We start from the raw sequence: 25,334 nt of genomic DNA on the forward strand, positions 1-25,334 counted from the left end.
TCCCCACAATTATTATGCACTGATGTTGTACATCATAGTAAGGATTGCAGTGTTGACTCGCGAACGCTGATCAGCTGCTGTTTGGGCCTCCACTCGTAAAGTAGCAGTCAAGCCAGCCGCCCCTAATTTTGTTCACACAAAACATTACGGTAATAAGCCACCCTCAAAATAAAAGCTTCCCAATAATACGGACGTCAATGCCCTTCGCTCAAGGAACGCAACCTGCATTAAAACATTTAGTTTATTTGATACCTTTGGAAAAATAAATGATAAATGGACTGCACTTATATAGCGCTTTATCTACACCATCACAGTGCCCAAAGCGCTTTCCAAAGCCACACATTCACACACACATTCATGAACCAATGGGCGACTGCTGCCATGCGAGGTGCTGCCAGGCCCACTGGGAGCAAATGAGGGTTCAGTGTCTTGCCCAAGGACACTTCGACATGCGGACAGTCGTAGCAAGGGATTTGAACCTGTTCTACCTACTGAGCCAAAGCCACCCTAAAATAATCCCATTGGTATCGCAAGACAGACCGCCGAGGACTCCACAAAAAGAGGTTTGATGAAGATCTGATATTGTATTTCAAAATAAAAGTCTCTGAAAACTGCATATTTTGCTGTCATTGCCGCGGACTGAAAATAATCTGTTAAACATTTTTTTATGATATATACACTGGTCCAGTTCTGGGGGACACTACACCACCCCTGGTCTCCAACAAAAGGTCTCGTAGTTCTGAGGACCGGGGTTCAATCCCCCGCCCCTTTGCATGTTCATTTTTAATTTTTTTTTACATTTATTAACATTAAAATAGTTTTTAACCTTTTGTAAAGTTTGTAATGTAAAACGTAAGAGTCTATTGAAGACATTACTGCATACCTCTGTGAAATCATCAGATTTGTTCTGTCTTTGTCAAACCATGTTTTAATCCAGATATGATCCTGATCCTGATTAAGCATTTTCAAGTAATCCTGATTGGAACACACAAAAGTCTATCGAACAAGTTAAAGCTCTGTCAAGCGATATCAGATTTGTTGTGTCTTTGTCAAAATGCGTTTTAATCCAGATCGGAACCAGACTACACATTTAGAAGCAATCTACTCTAAATGTAACACCAAAAATCACATTTGAACATGTTACATCTCTGTCAAATGTAGTCAGAATTGCTGCGTGATTGTTAAACCGTGTCTACATCGTCATCAGGCCTACATCACGCTTTATTGGAAGCAATCTAAATGTAACATGTAAAAGAACATTGAATTTTCTGTCTGCATTTGAAAACTGATTTACCAAAAGGTTCATTATTTTTTCCATTTCCTTAAAAAAAAAAATCGAATCCAGTGGAAACTGTGGGCGAGGAGGATAAATTGAGTGAATCCCATAAATTATTGTACAGAGAAGATCGCAAGACTGCTTCTGTATTGAGGGCAGGCACACAGCAGGTCAGGCTGGGGGAGGCCACCTCATCCACACGCAGCATCAGCACTGGGGCGCCCCAAGGTTGTGTCCTCTCTCCGCTGCTCTTCTCTCTCTACACGAACGACTGCACCTCAGCGAACCCGACTGTCAAGCTCCTGAAGTTTGCAGATGACACCACTGTCATCGGCCTCATCAAGGACGGTGACGAGTCTGCATATCGACAGAAAGCGGAGCGGCTGGAGCTGTGGTGCGGGCGACACAACCTGGAGCTGAACACGCTCAAGACGGTAGAGATGATCGTGGACTTCAGGAGGCATCCTTCGCCACAGCTGCCCCTCACGTTGTCCAGCTGCCTTGTGTCAACCGTCGAGACCTTCAAGTTCCTGGGAATTACAATCTCTCAGGGCCTGAAGTGGGCGAACAACATCAACTCCGTCCTCAAAAAGGCCCAGCAGAGGATGTACTTCCTGCGGCTTCTGAGAAAACACGGCCTGCCACCGGAGCTGCTGAGACAGTTCTACACAGCGGTCATCGAATCGGTCCTGTGTTCTTCCATCACAGTCTGGTTTGGTGCTGCTACAAAAAAGGACAAACTCCGACTGCAACGGACAATCAAAACTGCTGAAAGGATTGTCGGTACCCCCCTACCCACCATTGAGGACATTACACGCTCCCAGAACTAAGACAAGGGCGTGCAAAATCCTCTCGGACCCTCCGCACCCCGGTCACCAGCTCTTCCAGCTCCTTCCCTCAGGTAGGCGCTACCGATCAACGCAAACTAGAACTAGTAGACATTCCAACAGCTTCTTCCCTCTTGCGATCAACTTCTTAAACACCTAACCTATAATTCCATTACAACAAGCTGGCAATTTTTTGACTTGAGTTCGTTGTCACATTTCTGTGGGGCCAATTATGTATGACTCGTGCACTCACTGTAGTTGTCTCGCCATGCTGCACTATTTGCATACACTGGCCACTCATGCCAGAGTAGCATCTGCTCCATTTGCACACTGTTTGAGGAGTATCTGTAACATTTGCACAACCAACATTGTCCCAGATGATCGCACTACTCGTCACTTTAAACCGCATACACTCCTTGAAGTCTCAGCGCCCTTTGCACAATGGTCATTGCACCGGACTATTGCAATATTAATCATTCGAACTGCTCTAAGTGCTAGAGGACTCTGCATCTTTTTGCACAATTGTATTTTGTCAATGTCTTTATGTCCCCAAAGTGTTCTGTAAATTGACTGTCTGTTGTACTAGAGCGGCTCGAACTACCGGAGACAAATTCCTTGTGTGTTTTGGACATACTTGGCAAATAAAGATGATTCTGATTCTGATTCTGATTAAAGCAAGTTTGTTGTTTTAGCAAATTTAAACTGACCAATCACACAGCGGTGCACGCCAACCATTACCCACTCTCGCCACGCCCTTAATCGGCAACTGACCAATGGCTGAAGATTTGGGCGGGGTCTGCGGAATAACAGCGGCGGATTCGAAGCGAGTGAACATGGCTGCGGGTCAGGACGCCGACGAAGTTACGCCAAATACAAGGTAAACAAGGTTCCGTGCCCACATTCCTAAGTACCGTTGCTGTTCCCGTCGACGGAGGATCCCACGCTATCGTGTCCTAAATCTGACCGTGTAACACTCGAGCCGTGAGCGCGAATATCCGAACGACTGTCACTACGAGTGCCTGACCGCTGCTGTCCTGTCACTCGCGTGCGTTAGCTGCCAGGCTAACAGTAGGTATGTGTGTCAAATGTACAAGTTGAATTGATTTACACGAGACCAGCATTAACAGATATATCTCGCGAGTAGGATTCCAGTGATATAAGTATCATTTTCCTGTGATAAATATTCAGACCGTTATGAATTTTTAAAACCGGTGGAACTGCACCAATTTCTGGCCAACGTCTTAATGCGAGATTTTAAGTGTAACCTTTGTTGTTGTTGTTGTTGTTGTTGAATCCGAGATTCCAACGTTCATAATTTATTCACTCTTTACCATATTTTCAAAAGGGTGGCATCATTACAAAGCTTGCTGAACACAGAAATAGACATAAATATGATGTTAATCATTTCTAATCAATTTATTAATTCCAGTCGTTGCGTGAAGCATAAATGGGTAAATCTCGGGATTATAAAAATAATTGGAAGCAACAATGAATATTAAATAGAAATTTTCCACACAAAATAATCTGAAAACCTCCTTTGAATGAAGTAATGTACTGTACAAATGTAATGTAATATAAATGTAGTAAAATGCAGTCAATAAGGCTATGTAATGAGTTGCTGTACATCATTTTTATATGGGTGCCATGTATACAAAACTTAAATTCAGAGCTGAGAATGAACAAACACTTCATAAATTGTAACTGTACATGGCAGTGAATAAATATCCAGACAGTTTCCGTACCGCTTATCCTCACTAGGGTCATGGGCATGCTGGAGCCTATCCCAGCTATCTTCGGGCGAGAGGCGGCGTACACCCTGAACTGGTCGCCAGCCAATCGCAGTGCACATACAGTATAAACAAATAACTATTCGCACTCACATTCACACCTACGGGCAATTTAGTCTTCAATCAACCTACCGTGCATGTTTTTGGGATGTGGGAGGAAACCGGAGTACCCGGAGAAAACCCACGCAGGCATGTGGAGAACATCCAAACTCCACACAGGCGAGGCCGGATCTGAACCCGGGTCCTCATAGCACAGTTAAAAGGCATTTGCAGTTAATAAAATTCATGAAATGAGCATTGTTATTGACAGATAAAAAAGAGCCATCATGCCAGGTCGGATAACATCTGGCCAGTTGTGAGTCCAAAAAATGTGTCTCTTTGTCGACACATTTACATCAAATTTGGCAGAAACATAGAAAAATATTTAGGAAATACTGTGACATGGATTTTAAAAAACAGCCTTACTCGTCTAAAGGTTTTGAGGGCGGTTTGTCAAATTTAAATTCTGTAACGGTTGTCTCAGTCTTATAAAGTGTGTCCTTGCTCTTGTGAGAAATGTCAAAGTTGTGATTCAAACTAGGACGTGTTGTATGTCATCAGTAGGTGTATAGTGCTAACGTGAAAAAACGTGAATGCAGTGAAGCATAGAAAACAGCGGTTCCACAACCATTCAAAATGTGCGATCTAGAGTGTGGCTTGTTGAGTGACCACTTTCGAGGTCCATTCAGCCGCCAATACACGCATACCTACTATACGCGGAACGTCGCATGACCATACCTGGTAAACAGGAAAATGTATTTACTGTTTTTCACGAGTCGTTCTTGGATAAAAACATCATGAGGTTTTTGTCTTTTGCAGTTTGTCTGCCAGAACCTCAGTCACTGAAATGTCAGCTCAGGTAGCATCATGAGCTTGCAGTATATCTCTTGATCGAATACACTGACAGTGTAATTTGTTTATTTTGATTATGCTACATTGCTGGTACTTGTTTTTGCAGGTTTACATCTCGCGCTTGTTAAGGCACGCTATGACTTCTGTTCCTTATGTTTAGTTTGTATGATCATTCTTGTGCTGTTTTACTCTTCCTGTGCTTCAAGATTCCCCCATGACCTAATCAAATACCAACAGGTGAATGGTTATTTTTGTGGGAACACAGACAGTTCCCTGTTTCAAGCACCCCTGTGAACACCGTCCCCACAGTTCTTTAAAAATACACATAATGTACAATACAATAACTTGGACTCTTTCACTATTTCGAGCCCCATGACTCTTCAAAGACTAACAAGTGCATGTTTCTGCAGGAACCTGTGAAAATGTGGTAGGAATACAGACAGTTCTCAGGACTGTTTCAAATGCTCCTGTGAACACTTAGAAAGATACACATACATGACTTGGTCTTGATCTTTCACTGTTTCCAGATTCCCCCCCATGTCCCCTCAAAGACCAACAGGTGCATGTTGCTGCGAGAACCTGTGCAAATATGGTGGGAACACAGCAAGCTCTGAAGACTTTAAACTTCCCCGTGAACGCTGTTCCATAAACAAAAATATATATTTATATCATTTGTAGTTCAAACTTTCCACCATTTACCTTCATTTAAAACTCACTGGTAAATCTATTATCTGTTTCAGTCGAGATGGGTCAAATTTGAAGCAGAACAGCCTCAGTGCTTACAAATTTTGTAGTGCCCGTACAAAAGAACTGGCATTTTAAAAATCTTTTCATTCTTGTGTATTTTGGGTCACTTCGGGCAAAGTCATCAAATTTCAGGATGCAATTTTGTATATTTTTTTTTTTTTTGCTGTCAAATGTCAAAATGGGTCAAATTCTACCTGAACAGTATGCAAGTGCTAATAAACCTGTGTGTGATGTCCCTCCTTCAAAAGCAGGCACTCCAATGTGGTGGTCCATCAGGATGATTTGTTAGGAGGGTCCCGCGCCGCTGCCCGCCCGCCCGTCATCTTCAACCCGGACTACTTTGTGGAAAAGCTCCGACATGCGAATGCCGACATGTTCCTGGAGCTCGTGTTGAGCAACATCACTCGCCTCATCGACCTTCCTGGCGCCGAGTTCTCCCAGCTCCTCGGCGAGGAGGGCCCCAAGACCCCCGGATTCTTCCGCTCGTTCAACTTCCTCAAGCGCAAAGGTTGGAGACAAACCTTTTGTTTTTGGTTAGAATTTGTAAATTTGCGTATTCACTGAATATTTTTTTTTCTTTGTGTGTGTATCCTCTGAAAAATTCACCCATTAGTTGTTTTTCTGCTTAGGCCAAAGCAATGAGTAATAATTTGGAGATATCTTGTGAAATTTTGGCGGTCATGTTGTTAGGTTTAATTCATTAATGGTAATTTTTTAATCTGTGTTTGAGGTGTCCTGTTTTGTTGGTCGTCCTTGAATGCACCTCATGCAGTCAAAAGTGAAAGTCAGTTTGTTTTTGCTTCCCTCCCAATGGAGCTAGTGATAGGGTATATGTGCCACCAACTTACGTATTCGGCATAACAGGTCAAAGCACTGCCTCAGCGTAAATGGCGGAATCCTACAGGAGACCGGGAAAAAGCACCCATAGAAACTTTAGGTGTCCACAATGTCTTTGGTTTTACACAAGATGTCTTCAAGAGGTGTCAAAGATGACAATATCCAAAGTTTAGGCTTCATTATTGTTTACATATATAATATTTGTATAAATGAATGATATAACATTTGTCTGAAGATACCAGGCATAAAGAGATTTTTTATTTTTTTTGCAAATTCAGCTTCAATCCATCACGTCATCAACTGATTGTTACGCTACTTATCGCGACATACGGAGGAAGTCCACTAAACCGTTTTCGGGGTTTGTTCGAGTGATGATTGGAATATAGCGCTAGCCTATGTGGTCCATTTTGCTGTCACAATTTGCCTCTATTCCCTAACATTTATTATTGTGTGTAAATGCCAAAAGGTGAGTTTAATGACTTGTACCGTTTGTGTAAAGTGTTAGTGCCCATGTGTAATATCACGTCAGTTTGTGGTGTGTCTTTTAGGCTTTACACCATCAGGATTTTTGGGGCCGATCAGCGAGTTTAAAAAAAATTATATCCCATCACAAGATTGAGCAATGCGTCTATTTAAATGACTTGTTCATTTACTGTATATACTTGTGTGCTGTATACGGAGTATCTTCAAAAGTATTCTCTAGTCAGGTCAGTCTGACTATTCTAATCAGTAAGGTCAAACCAACATTGCAGCATGACAGAAATAATGAGTGCTAACTTAATGTAATTAAATTACTTCACACACCGAAACTTGAGAACATGATTTGATAGAACGCCGGCATGTTTACATACAACCGTTAGTGCTTGCACTAGCTTGCTAGGCTACATATGTTTTGTTGCCTGCTTGTGAGCCGTATCTTATTAAAAGTACATGAACATACCTCAAGCAATCCTTATAGGAAAGTCCTCTCCAGAGCACCGGTGACCACCACCACATGTTTTTCCCCATTTTGTTCTTCTAGTACACTCTGCGCGATCCATTGTCGCCATGTTAACGAGTGTATCCGGCCGCGTTTGAGTTGACAAGATAAAACCCAGTGATTGTAAAAGACTGGATGCAGTGGTATCGGAATAAAAGATTTTATTGCAGTAGTATAACATAGTGCAATCGTGAAAGACCAAATTTGTCTTGTAGTCTGACATGTTTTTTTTGGTTTTTTTGGAAAAAAAGCTAAACAAAAAGTTGCCTTTGGATACAAATATACTGTACACGACGGCAAACACAGAGTAAATGTCTTTTGCGCACAGAAAACACGTTCACTCCTCCGGTACAGCACATAAGCGACCTGTTTCCAGAGCAAGAGGAAGGATACCACATCTGAGCTGAGCACAGACAGATCTCTGAACTCTAGTTAGGTTTAGAGTAACATACATTTCTGGACTGTAAACTATTTTAAACAGGTTATACAATATATTCCTAATTTTGTTTTACATAAAACTTCTTCAGTCCAAGTTTGTTTATAGTTCTCAAAAAGTATTTATATAATTTGTCTGACACTTAGTACAGTAAAATAGGACACAGACTAACATTTAGTAAAATTAAGTTAGGCTGTAGAATATAACACTTAGTAGAGTGTAACTATGACAAAAGTACAACTGAGAATGATACTCTAGATTTAAAAAATTGTCAACAAATGAGTGACTAAATTAGGATACAGAATAACGTGTAGTACAATTGAATATAATTAAGTTGGTAAAACATTCTGAATAAATAAGGGAATGAAGTATGATGTGGAATGACAGTATAGAGTACAGTAGGCTCTAGAACAGTGGTATCAAACTCATTGTAGTTCAGAAGCCACATAAAGCCTAATTTGATGTCAAAGGGGTCGGACCACTAAAATCATACTTAATATTTTAATAAAAGTTTTTCCATTTTTGTTTTATGCAAAACAAAACAAGTAGAAAATCCTTCTAGAGTTAATAAATATATTTTTTTAATCCTTTTACAATACAACCTCGGATTTCAAATTTCGCTTCAATTTGTCACCTACCTGTTTGCGTAATAACTCATCACAGTGATTGTATTTTAAGGTACAAAACATTAAGTCACATGTATTTGGAACTGAAAAAGTTAGTATTGCACATTAAAATTATATCAACATATAAAGACCTAGGACTTATTTCCGCTCAGTTTTATACATGAGCACAAAAATTCTCAAAATCATCCGTATTCCCCACAACCACATTGTCTTGTGCATTTTATCACTTTCAAATTCATCCTGTGGGCCGGATTGTACTTCCTAGCGGGCCGGTTTTGTCCCCCGGGCCGTGTGTTTGACACCCCTGATCTAGAATAACATTTGGTGGGATGTAAAATTAATAAGTGAATAAGGTAGGACGGAGGATGAACTTTGTAGAGTAACCGGAGAGTACATTAGGATGTACAGTGGACCCCCGCTATTCATGGGGTGATTGGGATGGGGCCAGACCACGAATTGCGAAAATCCGCAGATAACTGACCCCCATTATAATTGCAATAATAGAGCATTTTGTGAGTGACTGTGTTTTTGTGTCCCAGATAAAGGCGCCATGTTTGGGACTGCGCTGTCAGAGAGTGGCGTGTCTCACATCTACCGGCTCATTGAATACCTCAGTAAAAGTAAGTCCACACGACTGTTTTTTTAAAATTTATTTATTATTTATATATATATATATATATATATATATATATATATATACACACACACACACACACACATATAAATACATATACAACGTTCCTCCTTCCTTCCTTAAGTCACAATGTTTCACTGCACTCAGTGTAAGCCCTGGTTTACCCTCTTTTATTCCTGCCCAGATCTGCATGTGGAGGGTTTGTTCCGGGTTCCGGGCAACAGCGTGCGGCAGCAGGCCCTGAAGGAGCTCCTGACCAGTGGGGCCGACGTGGACCTGCAGTCTGGAGGATTCCATCCAAACGACGCAGCCACACTGCTCAAGACATTCCTGGGGGAACTGCCCGAGCCCCTGCTCACGCACAGACACTTCCACGCCCACCTCAAGATCGCTGGTAGGGCTTAACATGGCTACACCAATGCGCACATCTTCATGGGAACTTGGCATAATAATCAATGTTGACTGAATGATTTGTAAGGAATTCGATCCCCATGTGTTGTGGAATAGTGAATTTATTGCAGTGGCTACGTTCCAGGCCCACCCGCCATATGTGAAAATCTATTATGTACTTGTAGATACCCCATTACAAAAAAAAAAAACATTTTTAAAAATAGTTTTATTCCTCCCAAATACTTTAAACATTAAACTTGTTAAAACACCTTAGCGCCGCTCAAAATCTCACTCCAATGGTTCTCCAAATAAGAGGTCAAACGTGCTTGCTTCAAGCTGTTTATTTGTTTCTTCCAGTTTAAGTTTACAAGGAAAATAAACACTCTGGTACAGAAAATGGATGGATGGATGTATTAAGTCAAGTTTATTTGTATAGCCCTTAACCAGAAAACTGAACCATATCATTTTGTCGAATGAAAGTCAAATAGCTTAATACTAACATGGTATGAAACAACATAGACAGGCTAACAGAAATTTACATGAATGTTATGTAATTATAAACCTTCTCGTAGACGTCAACGCTGCCTGACATGTTGCGGAACAACATGGTACTACAAACCCCAATTCCAATGAATTTGGTAAGTTATGTAAACTGTAAATAAAAACGGAATACAATAATTTGCATATAATTTTTAACCTGTATTCAATTGAATACACTGCAAAGACAAGATATTTGATGTTCAAACTGATACTTTTTTTTTTTTTCCCCAAATATTTTTAATTTAACTGATAAGTTCCGTATCTAGTCCTAGATATAAAAGTCCCTGGATAGTAATTAGGACACAGGGAATGATTCCAAACGAGGGGTGTCACTATCGAATATTTTTAGGATCAATTCTCCTATTGATTATTGATATAATAATAATAATGGCCAGTGCAGAGCTGTAGGAGAAATAAAATTGATGAGACACACAATGAAGTTATGGGAAAGAGTAGTGGAGGCTTGACGCAGGACAAGTATTTGCGAGCATTAGTATGGTTTCGTGCCAAGAAAGAGTACCACAGATGCATTATTTACCTTGAGGGTGTTGATGAAGTACAGAGAAGGTCAAAGGAGCGTATGTAGATCTAGAGAAAGCCTATGACGGAGTACCCAGTGACGAACTGTGGTACTGCGCGCGAAGGTTTCGAGTGGCAGAGAAGTATGTTAGAATAGTACAGGACATGTAAGAGGGCAGCAGAAGAGTGGTGATGTGTGCTCGTGTGTTATTTGATTTTTCTCCCCCTTTCCCCCAGCACTATTCCAAACACAGACTTGATGCCCTTTGTTTTTCCAGAGATGACGCTGCTGGACGAGCATGGCAACAAGACATCGGCGCCCAACAAGGAGCGTCAGACTGAGGCCCTGCAGCTCCTCTTCCTCCTCTTGCCGCCGGCCAACCGCTCCCTGCTCAAGCTGCTGCTGGACCTCCTGTACCACACCGCCAAGCAACAGGATGCCAACAAGATGTCCGCCTTTAACCTGGCTCTCATGTTTGCCCCACACGTGCTCTGGCCACGACATGTAAGACGTACTCTCAGAAGTACGTTTGCAAAATTCCAGAAATTTTCAAAGTCGTAACGTTTCCATGGGAATTTAACACGAATTTATGGGAACGAACCAGAAAGCTACAAAATTAAAGGTTGGCTCTTAATTTTGAAATTATCTTGACTAATACAACCAAATTTCATGCAGGTACAGTGGTACCTTGACGAATGACTGCCCCAAAGTGCGAGACAAACTTTGAGTTACAAGTGTGCTTCAGTTACACTGTCGCTGGAGTTTGGGGGGTGGAGCAATTAAGGTACTGCAGTACCCTGCCATGTGGGCAAGGAGAGTTATGTATTTTGCATGGATGTCTGCTTATGACAAAACTAAATATTTAAGTTTAAATAGGATAATCTGATACATCAATCAATGTGATATATGCTCAGTCTACGTGTGCATTTGGCAATTCGGGTCATTGGCAAATGGGACCGAGACAAAATACCATAAGAACTTTAAATGTCAACAATGTCTCTTTTTTCACAAAATGTCACTACAGAGCCGCCAAAGATGACAATATTTGATGTTTCGGCTTCGTTTGTGTTTACATATATTTGTATAACTAAATAATATATATTTAATTTTTGTCCAGGATAAGCAGTATAGAAAATGGAGGGATGGATCATTTTTGTCCGAAGACACCAGGCATAAAGAAAACCAAATTTTAGCAAGCTCGGCTTTAAAAAAAAACCAAAAAAACATTTTCATCAGATAATAGTCATACTCGCATTAGCGTAGCATACATAGGAAGTCGGCTAATCTGCTTCCTGGGATTGGTCAGGTAAGGTTCCACATATATTGAATTCCCAGTTTTTTCCCCCCATTCTTCCCATAGAGAGTTTCCAATTTGGAATCTTTCCAAAATTGCCCATCTTAAATTCTCATGGCAATTTACCGAAAACCACACCCTTCACAACCCTACTCAGAAGACACTTTATTAGATTCACACATTTTTCAATATTCTTTTTGTATGTTAGTCAAAGTGTGTGTGTATTTGTGGTTCTCCTGCTGCAGATGACAGCCAACGACCTGAAAGACCATCTGAAGCCCCTCAACAACAGTATGGCCTTCCTCATCAGACACTCACAGAAACTCTTTAGGGTGATTATCATATCCGCGCGGACACACACACACACAGACACACACACACACACACACACACACTGATGAACAAGAAATGCACACAAACAAAGCATACAAACACATAAACAGAAGTCAACCTTCTGTGCTCTCTGCTGCCCATTTGCAGCCGCCCTGCTTACTTAAAAAATAAAATAATAATAATAATAATTTTACTGTATCAATGCAAATATAATGAAACTTCCCAAAGGTGGGAATATCTGTCTGATTTTGTAATTTCCACATCACTAATATAGTATCTACATCAATTTGTACCTTTTGATGATTGTCACCGTTTTTGGGCAATTGAACTACATTTATACATTCCGTGTTATTTACTGGACTAAATCATGCAAATTGGGGACAATGGGTTTCATTCTGGACTCCACACTGGAAAGTTTGAGTTTTTTTTGTGTTTTCCTCCAGATTATTCATTTATCCATTTTTGGACAAGGAAGCAATTTCATGTCATAGTTTTATTTTCTGAAAGAGGCTTTTAATGGCTTACTGCACTCCAATAGAGCAAATGACTGATGCAATTTTGATTTGAAGAAGTGGAATCTCTCTCTGTTGACTGTAGGAAGACTGTACTATTTACAATATCAGGGAAAAAAAGGTGATACTGACTGAAAATATATAAAACAATATTTTTTAGGTTGCTTTCCAATCTATGCATAGTGCAAAGAAACTGGAATTGGAAATATTAAGTCTCACACAAATGCACAAATTGAAAACACACACAAACTCACAAAATACAAAGAAAACACAAACTTAAATGACACAAACACATACAGTATAAACACAAACAAAAAGTAAACACAAATAAAAACAAAACAATACACACAAAGGAAATAACCAAACAACACATACGAAGAATCAAAAACACTAACAGAGAAACAAAATGAAACACTTTATCATATTCTCACATCGTTCACTAGTGTGATCCTTTTGTGTTTCAGGCCCCAGTGTACCTGAGGGAACATGCCAGAGCCCACTTCATGAAGACCACCGCCATGCAGAGCAAGGTCGGTCAAAGCCTGATCAATTTGTATTGATTGTCTATCAAAGTCCTCCACCCAATAATTCATATTGATTAGTAGGGCCAGACCAATAAGGATTTTCTTTTTTTTAGGCCAATGCCAATTACGATATTTGGCAGAATGAAATTCTGATAACCGATTAATCGGCCGATTAATAAAAATAAAAAAATATATATATATATATAATCTTTATACCGGATAAGCAGAAACTCACCGAAAACTTGGTATTGTTTGTTTGAGTGTCATTATCTTTGTCTTGCGTTGTAATGTGTTAATTTATGCAGAGCTCAGATTACACAACTTTTATTGTTGTTCACGATGGTCGCTATGCCAAATTATAAGACACGGTGTCATAAATTGGTTGTCTTGGACCGTTACAAGCCTAGTCACGGAATGCATTCAATTCATATCTCAAGGCAGCACTGACAGTGAATCCACGGGTCTTTGCAGTCTGGCATTCGCCTATTTGTGGACTTTTTGGAGAACGTATCCACTGTTATTTGTTGAAAACATCAGTTTTTGTGCTCAAGCCGAAGCTGTAAAAGTATAACTTTGGTGACATCTTGTGGTATGTTGGTGTTGTTGTGAGGTTTCATTAATGGTATTTTTTCATGTGTGTTTGCGCTGGCCTGATTTTTGGGCAGTCCTTGAAGGCATCTCGCTTGAAGGAATTGAGATTTTTTTTAATTTTTTTTTTTAGCTTCTCTTTTGCTGCAGCTACCAAAAGCCTGTGTAATCTACTTTGGCATTACAATTTGCCTCTATTCCCTAACATTTGTTATTGTGTGTAAATGCCTTTATATTGTTTGTGTAGTATGTATGCTAGTGTGCATATTTGTTTGCCCATGTGTGAGGTCATGTCGGTTTGTGTTATTTAGGATGGTAGTAATACTGTTGATGAGCCTCATGTGAAGGGTTTTTTTGTACAAAATAATTTAAATACTGAATACACTTGTTTATGTAACATGTTATCTATAGGCAATTACAAACCCTTCTGGGGGAGCGTTGTGAGTTAGTCACTATTTCTGTTATTTGTGGCACGGATCGGTCTCTATCCCACAGCTGTCAATCTGCTATACGTGGAACTTCACGTGACCAAACCCAGAAAACAGGTTAGCTGTTTAACTTTCCTGGGTATGCTACATTAATGAGCATGACTGATTTGATGACATGATTTTTGTTTTTTGTTAAGCCAAACTTGCTCAAATTTGTTTTCTTTTACTGGTGTCGTTGTACAAAAGTTAAATACATGTTGTATATCATTTACTCAAAATATGCCAAGTCGTCACAAACAAAGCCTAAACATCTTTGGTGGCTCTGTGGTCACATCTTGTGTGAAACAAAACACATTGTAGATATTGTAGTGATTGTAGTCACTACTACTACTATAATAATAATACTAATTATTGTTATTATATAATTATTGTAATTATATAATGATGATGATTATAATTCATTTTTTTAATTGTATCCCCATTAGCTTTATTCATTAGTAAAAGCTTATCTTCCTGGGGTACATCAGAAAACAAAATGGGTTATAAAAATAAAATAAAAAACTAATTCCATAGGTTATGTAAGATTTTAAGGTTTGTTCTGGGTTTATGAGCAGCTCGATAGTTCAAACTGGATTGTCTAGTTGTGATTTGTGTTGTGATTCTTATGTACACTGCTTCCCCCCCCCACCCCTATTTAAAACGTTCCTGAAGAAAATGAGGCGAGAGAAAAGAAAATGTTTTTGGTTGCTAACATCTCTCTCTTATAGGATGACCTGGAGCTGTTGTCACTGAGCAGTTGCTCCGGCCGGCGGGTGGCGTCGCCACTGAAGCGGCGGGCGGGTGGTCTCGGGGGCACTCCGGATCAGTGCCCGTCGCCCGCTCAGCAGTATACAGAGGAGGCGCTCAAGGAGCTCTTCAGACATGTGCACCACAACATGCCCGACTCGGCTAAGAAGAAAAAGCTGATTCGACAGGTAGCCTTCCTATTTAAAACTAAACTGTTACGATATTTTATATAGATATTTTACATATTTCCCTCCTCCCACATTTCTTGACCAATTTAAGACACTTCATTTAAGTCTCACTTTCTGTTGAGCAGAAAGCAGAACAGTTGAGCTTATTCCACAGCAGTTCAGTTCTTCGGCACTCACCCGTGCAATTTCTACAGAAATTTCATTCTCTAGTTATTCGTACTCAAAAGATACTTATTACTTTGTGTATTTTCTGTGTGTGCAGTTGGTCAAACAAACCGCCTCAGCCACCAGCCAGCACGATGGGCCCAGCAAGAAGCGCCCGCGCTCTCGCTCATTTGGAGGACTCATCAAGGTAGCGTCTTTGATTTGTGTTTTTAATTATTGTCTGTATGTCGAGAGACGTGCACGGTAATGCTTATGTGCATGCGCCCAGTTTCCCTGGTATGTGGGGATTACAACGATGGGTTCTACTGTATCAACAGCGTACCATTCAATTGAAAAAAAAAAAACTGAAAACACAAAACGAAAACTGACATATAGCATGGCATGCACAAACTAAAAACTCATACAGACACAAGAAACACACAAACAGAAATAAAACCACACAAACAAAGGCACAAGAAAATGCACAAATACTAAAAACAAATCACAAAATTACACAAGCACACAAACTAAAAATAAACTCGTGCAAAATATGCAAACAAAACACTAAAAACAGACACAAAAAAGCATCACAATATGCACACACAAAAAAACACTATATTACGCAAACATGCAAACGAGATACATAACCAAACCGCCTACTAAAACATATAAACAAAAGGCACACGAACATAGACACACAAATACAAATCAATATACAAACACAAATATGCACAAGGTACAAATACACAAAATGCATAAACAAAGCCTACGAATACACAAACAAATATGACCAAAAAAATACAAACAAAAAGCACAATGAAACAGACAAAACCTAAATCCTACAAATAGAAAAGAAAATGCACACAAACTAAAACAGACAAAATCAAATCAGACATACAAAACAAAAATAGACAATAAAAAAAAGCAACACGAATGAACAAAAACATACAACCAAAACAGCTATACACATAAAAATGCACACACACAAAACACTCATCATCCCAAAAAACGGATGAACAAAAATTAGTAGACTGTTTAATATATATATATATATATATATATATATATGTATATATATTTTTTTTACACTTGTATTTCATTGAAGAATGTTGTGAGGGGAAAAAAAAATAAAAAATCTGCGACAAATATTTTTCGTTGTTTTGGTTGTACTGCATCTGTCTGTGCTAAGATATGCTGTAATGCACTAACCATTATCTCTCACCATTCTCTCACTCACACACACACTCTTCCTTTTGCTGCTTGTTATGTCGACATGGCACTCTCCTCGTTTTCCAGCGTAAAGCTCGAGCCGATCAGCTGATGCCGGGACGTCGTCGCCAGGGCAACGCACAAACGCGAAAAAGAAAATGTCATCATGCAGCAGGTAAGCCATGCGTACCACCATCATGACCAACATTAAATGCAGTCGCGTACTTGGCCTACGTGTTCATCAGAAACGAGGAAGAGGTTTTATTCCGAAAAAGTATATTGACTATTATTGTAAGCCACTGTAAAATTCTGCAGTTTCACGTTTGTGCATAAATATAAAAATTATAGAATATACACCATGTGCAGAATTATTAGGCAAGGCTCATTTTTGAAAATAATTTTCATTAATCACCAACCATAGTGCTTTAGGTTAATCCAGGTTAGGTTAATTTTATTAAACTTCAAACAAGAATATTTAAGAAAGTAAAAGTGAGGTTTAGGCTTTCTTACAAGATCAATGTGTGGACAGTTAGGCAAAATGCTCTGTGTGTGTGTGTGTGTGTGTGTGTGTGCGCAGGTGAAAAGTCCTCTGAATGGTGGCAGGCACTGCAGGGTGGGGCTAGTGTTGAAAAATCCTGACTTTGACTTTCACAGGGACAAAGCTGTGAAAATGTACAAGGTAGCGCACACAAGAACAAAGCAAACATGCATGCACATACAGGAAGAGACGCGAAAAAAACGAAACACACGCAAATGCAAACAAGCACGCTAATACATGCAAATGGGGGCGCACACACAATAACACGAATGCACGCACAAACGCGAATATGCACACTAACACTCACACACACACTAGCGCGCACAAACCCTCCATCCACGTGGAGGAGTTCGGGTATTGCCGCCACGACAGGCACCGACCACCTTACGGCCACAGCTCCGGTCGGCCGCCTCAGCAATGGAGGCGCGGAACATGGTCCACAAGGACTTGATGTCCCCTGCCTCCCCCGGAACATGGGCAAAGTTCTGTCTGAGGTGGGAGTTGAAACTCCTTCTGACAGGGTATTCTGCCAGATATTCCCAGCAGACCCTCACAATACGTTTGGGCCTGCCAGGTCAGACCGGCATCTTCTCCCACCATCGGAGCCAACTCACCACCAGGTGGTGATCAGTTGACAGCTCCGCCCCTCTCTTCACCAGAGTGTCCAAGACATGCGTCCGCAGGTCCGATGACACGACTACAAAGTCGATCGAACTGCGACCAAGGGTCTCCTGGTGCCAAGTACACATGTGGACACCCTTATGCTTGAACATCGTGTTCGTTATGGACAATCTGTGATGAGCACAGAAGTCCAATATCAGAACACCGCTCTGGTTCTGATCCCATCACGCCCTTCCAGATCTCACTGTCACGAAGGCGGAGGGAGGCTACCCTCTCGTCCACCGGGGTAAACCCCAACGTACAGACGCAATAAGTATACCCACACTTGCTCGGCGCCTCTCTCCTTGAGCAACTCCAGAGTGGAAGAGAGTCCAACCCCTCTCGAGAGGACTGGTACCAGAGCTCAAGCCGTGTGTAGAGGCGAGCCTGACTAGTCTAGTCGGAACTTCTCGACCTCACACCAGTTCGGGCTCCTTCCCTGCCAGAGAGGTGACATTCCACATCTCTAGAGCCAGCTTCTGTAGCCGGGGATGGGATCCCCAACGACCCTGCCTTCGGCCACCGCCCAGCTCGCACTGCACCCAACCCCTATGGCCCCTCCCGCAGGTGCTGAGCCCATGGGAAGTGGGACTCACGTTATCCTTTCGCGCTGTGCCCGGCCGGGCCTATGGCCCGGCCAGCAGGCGCTCGCCCTCGAGCCCCACCTCCGGGCAAGGGGAACCTAGATCCATTTAATGTATTCTTCATAGGGGTCTTGGGAGCCGTGCTTTGTCTGGTCCCTCACCTAGGACCTGTTTGCCATGGGTGACCCTACCAGGGGCGTGAAGCCCCAGACAACATAGCTCCGAGGATCATTGGGGGACACAAACCCCTCCACCACGATAAGGTGTTGGCTTCCAGGAAGGGACGCACGAACCCTCGCAAATGAACTAGCGCGTGTACACACACGTAAGCTCATACAAACAGGTACTCTCATACAGTAACACAAATGTAAACATAGTCATGGACAAACTCATATTAACACAAACGCACGTGCACAAAATATACCCAAACGCGCGCACACACACACACACACATACAATAACACAAAAAATGAACACAAACTAACACCAGCATAAACGTACAAACATGAACATGCACATCATCTCAAACACACACGCGCAAACGAAAACACAAAGACACACAGGAATGCAAACAAACAAACACACACACACACACACACACACACACATTACAGACACTTGCCACTTCCAGCCTGATGTGTCCATGTTTCATCAGGACACACCCTCGTCTGTGGCCAGATTGTTCTCGCCATCTCAGGAGGTTTCGCTGTAGACGCCGCTGCAGCCGCCAATTCCTGGTCTGCGTGGCGATGGCTTCATCCTCCAGCTCCAGCACTATGATATTTTCAAACTATTAATCTGTCTTAATATTGTACTATTGTTTACTCATACTGGACACTTCAGTAGGTACACCAGCTCATGCTAGTCAGGTGTCACTCATGAAATGGCCGCTGAGTGTTTCTGACTGACATCAGCTACCATGGTAATTTGAGAGTTTAAAAATATTTTTAACACTTTGTGGTACTTTCGGATTTAAACAGGCCCATATCAAGCGAAACCATGATTTTTATTTGTATTTAAATTATTATTTTTTAAGTATATTTTGGGTTTTTCGTTTAAAAAAAAAAAAAAGTGAATTGTTGCGAGTGTACAAGCGATCACCGCTAGCTTGCTTAGCCCACAATGACTGTCCTGTTCATAAGTTACTATCGTACAGGAAGTGACGACTGCTATATACCTTGGGATTTCTGAGCTTTACCTTGTTTAATTGACCACTACCATACGGAAAGGTATGACTGCTAGTTAGCCAAGCCTTGACGGGCTCCACCATTTAAGACTACTATCATAGAGGAAGTGCTAACTGCTAGAAAGCATAGTCTCTGTAAACTGTGCCATTTATAAGTGACCACTACCATACATAATAGCCACTTTTGTAAAATACTATCCTTATTGTTGTTGTTATAATTACTATATATAAAAAAAACCCTTACTATTCAGGATGTGATGACCATCAGCTGTCACAGACGGTAGTGTTTATATAAACAACTGTTACCATACAGGAAGCGATGGCCACGAGCTAGCGCAGATTTCGTAGACTACACTGTTTATAAATGGCTGCCACTGTACAGGAAGCTTTCACCACCATCTAGCGTAGCGTTCTCAGACTATGCGATTTATATATGATCACCTCAGTACAGCAAGTGGTGACATGCTAGCAGCTTACTCTTCGTCAACTCTACTGTTTATATATGACTGCCACCATACAGAAAGCTCTGACCACCACCTAGCTTAGCCTTCACCGATGGTACTGTTGATAAACAATGACTACCATACAGTAAGGCAGTTAGCATAGAATTTGCAGACAGTACTGTTTGTAAATGGCTGCTAACATACATGACGCTATGACCGCTAGCTAGCTGAGCCTTGACAGACTGATTGGGTGACTTGACTAGATACATTCACTTCTAGTCAATATGACATTTAATCATATTTGGGGTGTGGCCAATGTGTTATTGACATGTTGTCGCCATGTCAAACTACCTGCATTTCCCTGTTGGCAACAGGCAGCTCCAACCAATCAAACACAGTTTATGAAGAAAATGTAAGTACTGTAGTCAGTAGTCTGTTTGTTTACAGGTAGAATTGCTGTTACTGGTTTTATTTTGTTACACTTTGTTTGGGTCTGTTTTTCCACATTTGGTCAGCTAAAGGAAGAAAGGGATGTTTGAGTGAGCAGAGAAGTGGACTTTTTTTGCGTCTAAACTGGAAAGGAGGGATATTGTTTGGGTGGAATGGGGGCAGTCATATGAGGCTGTGAATCTAAAGTCATCAGCGTAAGTGAGAGCCAGTGATTGGCTGGCTTTGTGGAAGAATCCCAGCACTGAATTGTCCATGTACCATCTTTATGCGCTTTGTCCTCATTAGTAAGACAATTCAGCACACTAGTAGAACGACTGTCTTGCTAGTAGGTTATCGATGAATGGCCGAGAAGATATACTACTTTCAGTTTAGGGAAAGTTGTATGCAGGTTGTGTTAATGGCTTTGTGGAACGTGCAAAATGAACTTCCTCGTCAGAATTGATTAAGTCGGCAGCATTAACATACAAACTTGATTTTTACCTGGGAACTTTTTTTTTTGTGAGAATCTTAACTTGTTGTCGTGTGAATGTGAAATGTTTGTGTTATGTTTACTAGAGTCAACCTAACGAGCCTTCGGGAGAAAGTTCCTCTTTAGGCGTTGTGATCTTTTCTTGTCAAATTTTAGAATTAAATAACATGTTCACTGGCCAAAGTCCACTTTTAGATTAAAACTTTTCTTAAAAACTCTTATTTTCTCTCTGTCCGCGTTCATTGTGAATCAATTAGAGCTCATCAGCAGCCTATCAGCCAGTCCCTTACGAAGCGCATCTGTAATGCTCCTATGTGTCCACCAGAGGGCGACCTGTCGCAACAGTGGTAGTACTTGCCCTCGCTGCTGGCGATGACGTCACCTGAACCGTTGGTCGCTTCATTAGATTCAAAATGACCATGAAAAACGGTGTCATTATTTTGAGTGATCGAAAAGTATTTGTATTGTTGTAGTTTTCATCAGGTGTACACCTTTTTCTAATATTTTGACTCTCCTAGATACGTTAATTATCTAACTTTAAAAGTTAGAGAATTAGATTTTTGGAAATCTAATCCTGAATTGTAAATAAATGACAGATGGGTTTTCATGTCTATTTCAAATGAATATTGAAAATGTCTTAAATAGCTATATGGCAATGTATGTGGGGAAAGCACTGACGACCGCTGGTTAGCTTAGCCTTCGTAAACTGTACTTGGGTATGTTACTGAAAATTTCAAACCACCTGTCGATCAAAATAGAGGATACCATTGGATAGACATTTGAAATAAAATAAAATGAGGCCTAGTTTGTAAGAATGAACGTTTTTACGGCACTTTTTATGTCGCAAACAGCCCAAAATGGACTTCAGGCATAAATTTGTGTAAATCAATAGCAAATTTGTGACTGAAACTGTGACTCTTCGGTAGAAAAATGCCCGTATGTTTCTTATTAGTTGAGATGGAAAATCTGATGCCTAAACAGGCCATTCTTTAGATCTTTTTCAGTGGCGGCGTCCGCTTGAGCCATCTCATTCCGGACTATGCCGAGAGCCAGCTAATCATAAGGTTTGCTGCAAATTTACAGAAAACAAGAATAATAACATTTAATGACGTCCATATACCTGAAGTACAATTGTGTCGAAATCCTATGAACGTGATTTTGAATGCTGAAATCGAGGAACATTTTCATATTTGTGAGAACCACAGGAACCTACTGTACTGTTTATAAATGACTCTTAACATACAGGAAGGGATGACCGCCAACTATTTTAGGATTTGTAGTCTACTCGTGCACGGTAGGTTGATTGAAGACTCTAAATGGGCCGTAGGTGTGAATGTGAGTGCGAATGGTTGTTTGTTTATATGGGCCCTGCGATTGGCTGGCGACCAGTTCAGGGTGTACCCCGCCTCTTGCCCGACGATAGCTGGGATAGGCTCCAGCATGCCCACGACCCCAGTGAGGATAAGCAGTTTGGAAAATGAATGAATGAATGGAAGCAAATGAAAAACATTAATAAAAAAGACCATGTGGTCCACTCATATAGGTAAAAAAAAACGAGTTACTGTTTAGAAAAATGTAGTTTCTCATATAAATAAATTTTGATCTTAAAAATACACGTTTCCTATAGATCAGTTTTAATTGGTCATCATTTCAATAAATTGTTTAAAAAAAAAAAAAGACCAAATCCACTTGTTGACAGCTGTTTTTTAAAAGTACTGTAGTTCCTCTAATAAAAAAAAAAAAACGTAATTTATAATTAGATACATATTTTAAATCAATAAACAGCAGGTGGCCATCACAAAAAAACATGACTATTTAAAAAAAAAAAAAAAAAAAAAAAATACTGTATTTCAATAAATCATACATTGGTACGGAGCCTGCACCGCATCCTCCCGCAAGACTCTCCATCACATAGTGAGGGCAGCTGAGAAGATGATCAGAACCTCTCTTGCCTTCCTGCAGGACATTTACAGCACCCGCCTCTCCCGCAAGGCCCTCCACATAGCTGTGGATGTCACCCATCCATCACACAGGCTCTTCAGTCTCCTGCCATCAGGGAGGAGACTGCGGAGTCTGCGGGCCAGGACAAGCCGACTTAAGGGCAGTTTTATCCATCAGGCTGTCAGGAAGCTGAACTCTCTTCACCCTCTGCCCATGCGCATGCACACACACCGCACACCTCTCCACACTGCCTTCTAATTTGAAAATGTCTTACGTGCCTTGATACTCAGACTTTGGCTATGTTTCACGTCTCCTAATCTTTGATATTTACACATTTAATTTTTATTTTTTATACTGTAACAGTTTTATTTAGCTTCTTTATACTGATGTGTATTATTTATACTTTTAAAAAAAATTTTTTGTAGCACCATGGGCCCTCGAGTACCATAATTTCAATACTATATGTGCTACGCATATTTTACAATTGACAAAAGTGCCTTGCATGTTATGTATATGTGTATATACAAATTTTGCAGGCCATAAATGTTTTAAACTAAGTGTCACACACTAATCATCTACTAAACTCAAAGCACCTGTACATGTTTCCCCAGGTGTCATTAAATTACTTCAATTTGGTTCAATTGTCTCAGTTGGGTTCCATATGGGGAAGACTGCAGACTTGCCAACTGGCCAGAAGACCATCATTGATACCCTCCATAGGATAGGTAAGCCACAAACGTTCAAAGCTAAAGAGGCTGGCTGTTCATAGAGTGCTGTGTGCAAGCATATCAATGGAAGGACAAAATGTGTCAGGAGAAGATGCACCCGGAAAAGAGATGACCGTGGGCTTCAGCGGATTATCAAACAGAGAAGATTCAAGAATCTCGCAGAGATCCAGAAAGAGTGGAATGAGGCGGGAGTCACAGCTTCAAAAACCACCACATTCAGACTCATCTGGGAGATGGGCTACAACTGTCGGTTCCTCGGGTCAAGCCGCTTCTGAGCTGGAGCCAACGTAGGAAGAGTCTCAACTGGGCCAAGGAGAAGAAGGACTGGATTGTCGGCCAGTGGTCCGAGGTCCTCTTTTCCGATGAAAGTAAAGTGTGCCTTTCATTCGGGAATCAAGGTCCAAGCGTTTGGAGGAAGACAGGTGAAGAAGAGAACCCAAAAATCCACAGTCAGTCATGATTTGGGGTGCAATGTCCAGTGCAGGTGTTGGTAAAGTGCTTTCTTAAACCCAAGGTCACCGCAATAGTCTACCAGAATGTTTTGGAGGACTTCTTGATTCCTTTCATCTTCCAGCAGGACCTGGCCCCTGCCCATAACCGCCAGAAGCACCAAAACCTGGTTTGATGGCAACGCCATCACAGTGCTTGACTGGCCAGCCAACTTGCTGGATCTTCATAATACCCCATCTATGGTATTATCAAGAGCAAAACGAGTGGCAGCAGACCCAAAAACAAACAAGAATAGCTGGGCTTCCATAACTCCCAGGCAATGGCACAGGCTGATTGCCTTGTTGCCACGCCGCATCGAGGCAGTGATTAAAGCAAAGGTATTGAAGATTAATAGTGTTTCGAAAGTACCATATTTTGATTGATTTAATGTGACCCTAATTTCCATTCGTGGTGAGCTGCTTATTTTTTCAAATGCGGTCCCGTCCCATGTAGAATGTTATATTTCATAATATTTCCTTTTAATAAAGACGTCACTTTGCGTCTGCTGGAATGTTTTTCTTTTGCTTTATTGACTCAAAGTGTCACACCCTCGAAGTTTCACATACGTTTACTCTAAGTGATGGGTGATACCGTAAATGACCTTCCTTAGGCTTTACAGCATATTCTGCAAATAAAATCCCCAGAAATTTTGCACTCCGCCGTTTAGAAAAATGTTGTCCCTGACACTAGACTCATCAGTCTACACGAAATTTGGTGGGCATGTCTACAATAACAGGAAGCACCACAACGTCTCAAAGACCCCGAAATGGAACAGGTAGCTGGCCATTTTGTTTTGAAGCAGGTAGACTCAGTCGTCCTCCCTGGAAAGCAGCCCCTGACACCACTTTTGCCAATCAATAAAACATTTGTTGGGTGTACGTATCTCACCAGTGTCACCAATCAACACAAAATTTGGTGGAGATGTCGAGCAGAAGAAAAAGACTCAATGACCCATAGCAAAAAAAAAAAAAAAAAGGGACAGGAAGGTTTCATTAATCACTACGATATTAGGCAAACATATGTATTACAAAACAAGACACAAAAAAAGTCTCAATGACCCTTGGCTAAAATTGAACAGAAAGCCAGCCATTTTGGTTTGAAGCAACTATTTCAAACTCATTTACATCCCTGGGAGAGTTAGAAAAAATTAGCCCCTCACACCAGTTTCACCGATTGATGTGTAATCGGGTGGTCGTGTGTACCCTAACAAGATGTGCAAAAAAAAAAAACTCTTAAGGACCCATGCCCCAAAATGAACAGGAAGTCAGCCATTTTAGTTTGAAGTAGGAAATTCCAGCACTTGTACTTTTACAAAGTCAGACTAGGGAACTCTCCAAAATGAGCCCCAAT

General features: G+C 41.0%; 1 protein-coding gene across 1 annotated transcript; it reads left to right on the forward strand.

Moving 5' to 3' along the window:
- Positions 1-2,922: 2,922 nt before the first annotated feature.
- LOC133404135 (rho GTPase-activating protein 19-like) lies at positions 2,923-21,003 on the forward strand. The gene is given in 13 exon segments (XM_061679769.1): positions 2,923-2,980; positions 5,777-6,036; positions 8,946-9,026; positions 9,225-9,434; positions 10,768-10,994; positions 12,030-12,116; positions 13,094-13,159; positions 14,937-15,143; positions 15,406-15,495; positions 16,584-16,609; positions 16,611-16,671; positions 17,074-17,175; positions 18,934-21,003. Coding segments are annotated over 13 exon segments (1,518 nt in total). The 5' UTR covers positions 2,923-2,936; the 3' UTR covers positions 18,991-21,003.
- The last annotated feature ends 4,331 nt before the right edge of the window (positions 21,004-25,334 follow it).

This window comes from Phycodurus eques, chromosome 6, assembly GCF_024500275.1.
Source record: "Phycodurus eques isolate BA_2022a chromosome 6, UOR_Pequ_1.1, whole genome shotgun sequence".
NCBI lineage: Eukaryota > Metazoa > Chordata > Actinopteri > Syngnathiformes > Syngnathidae > Phycodurus > Phycodurus eques.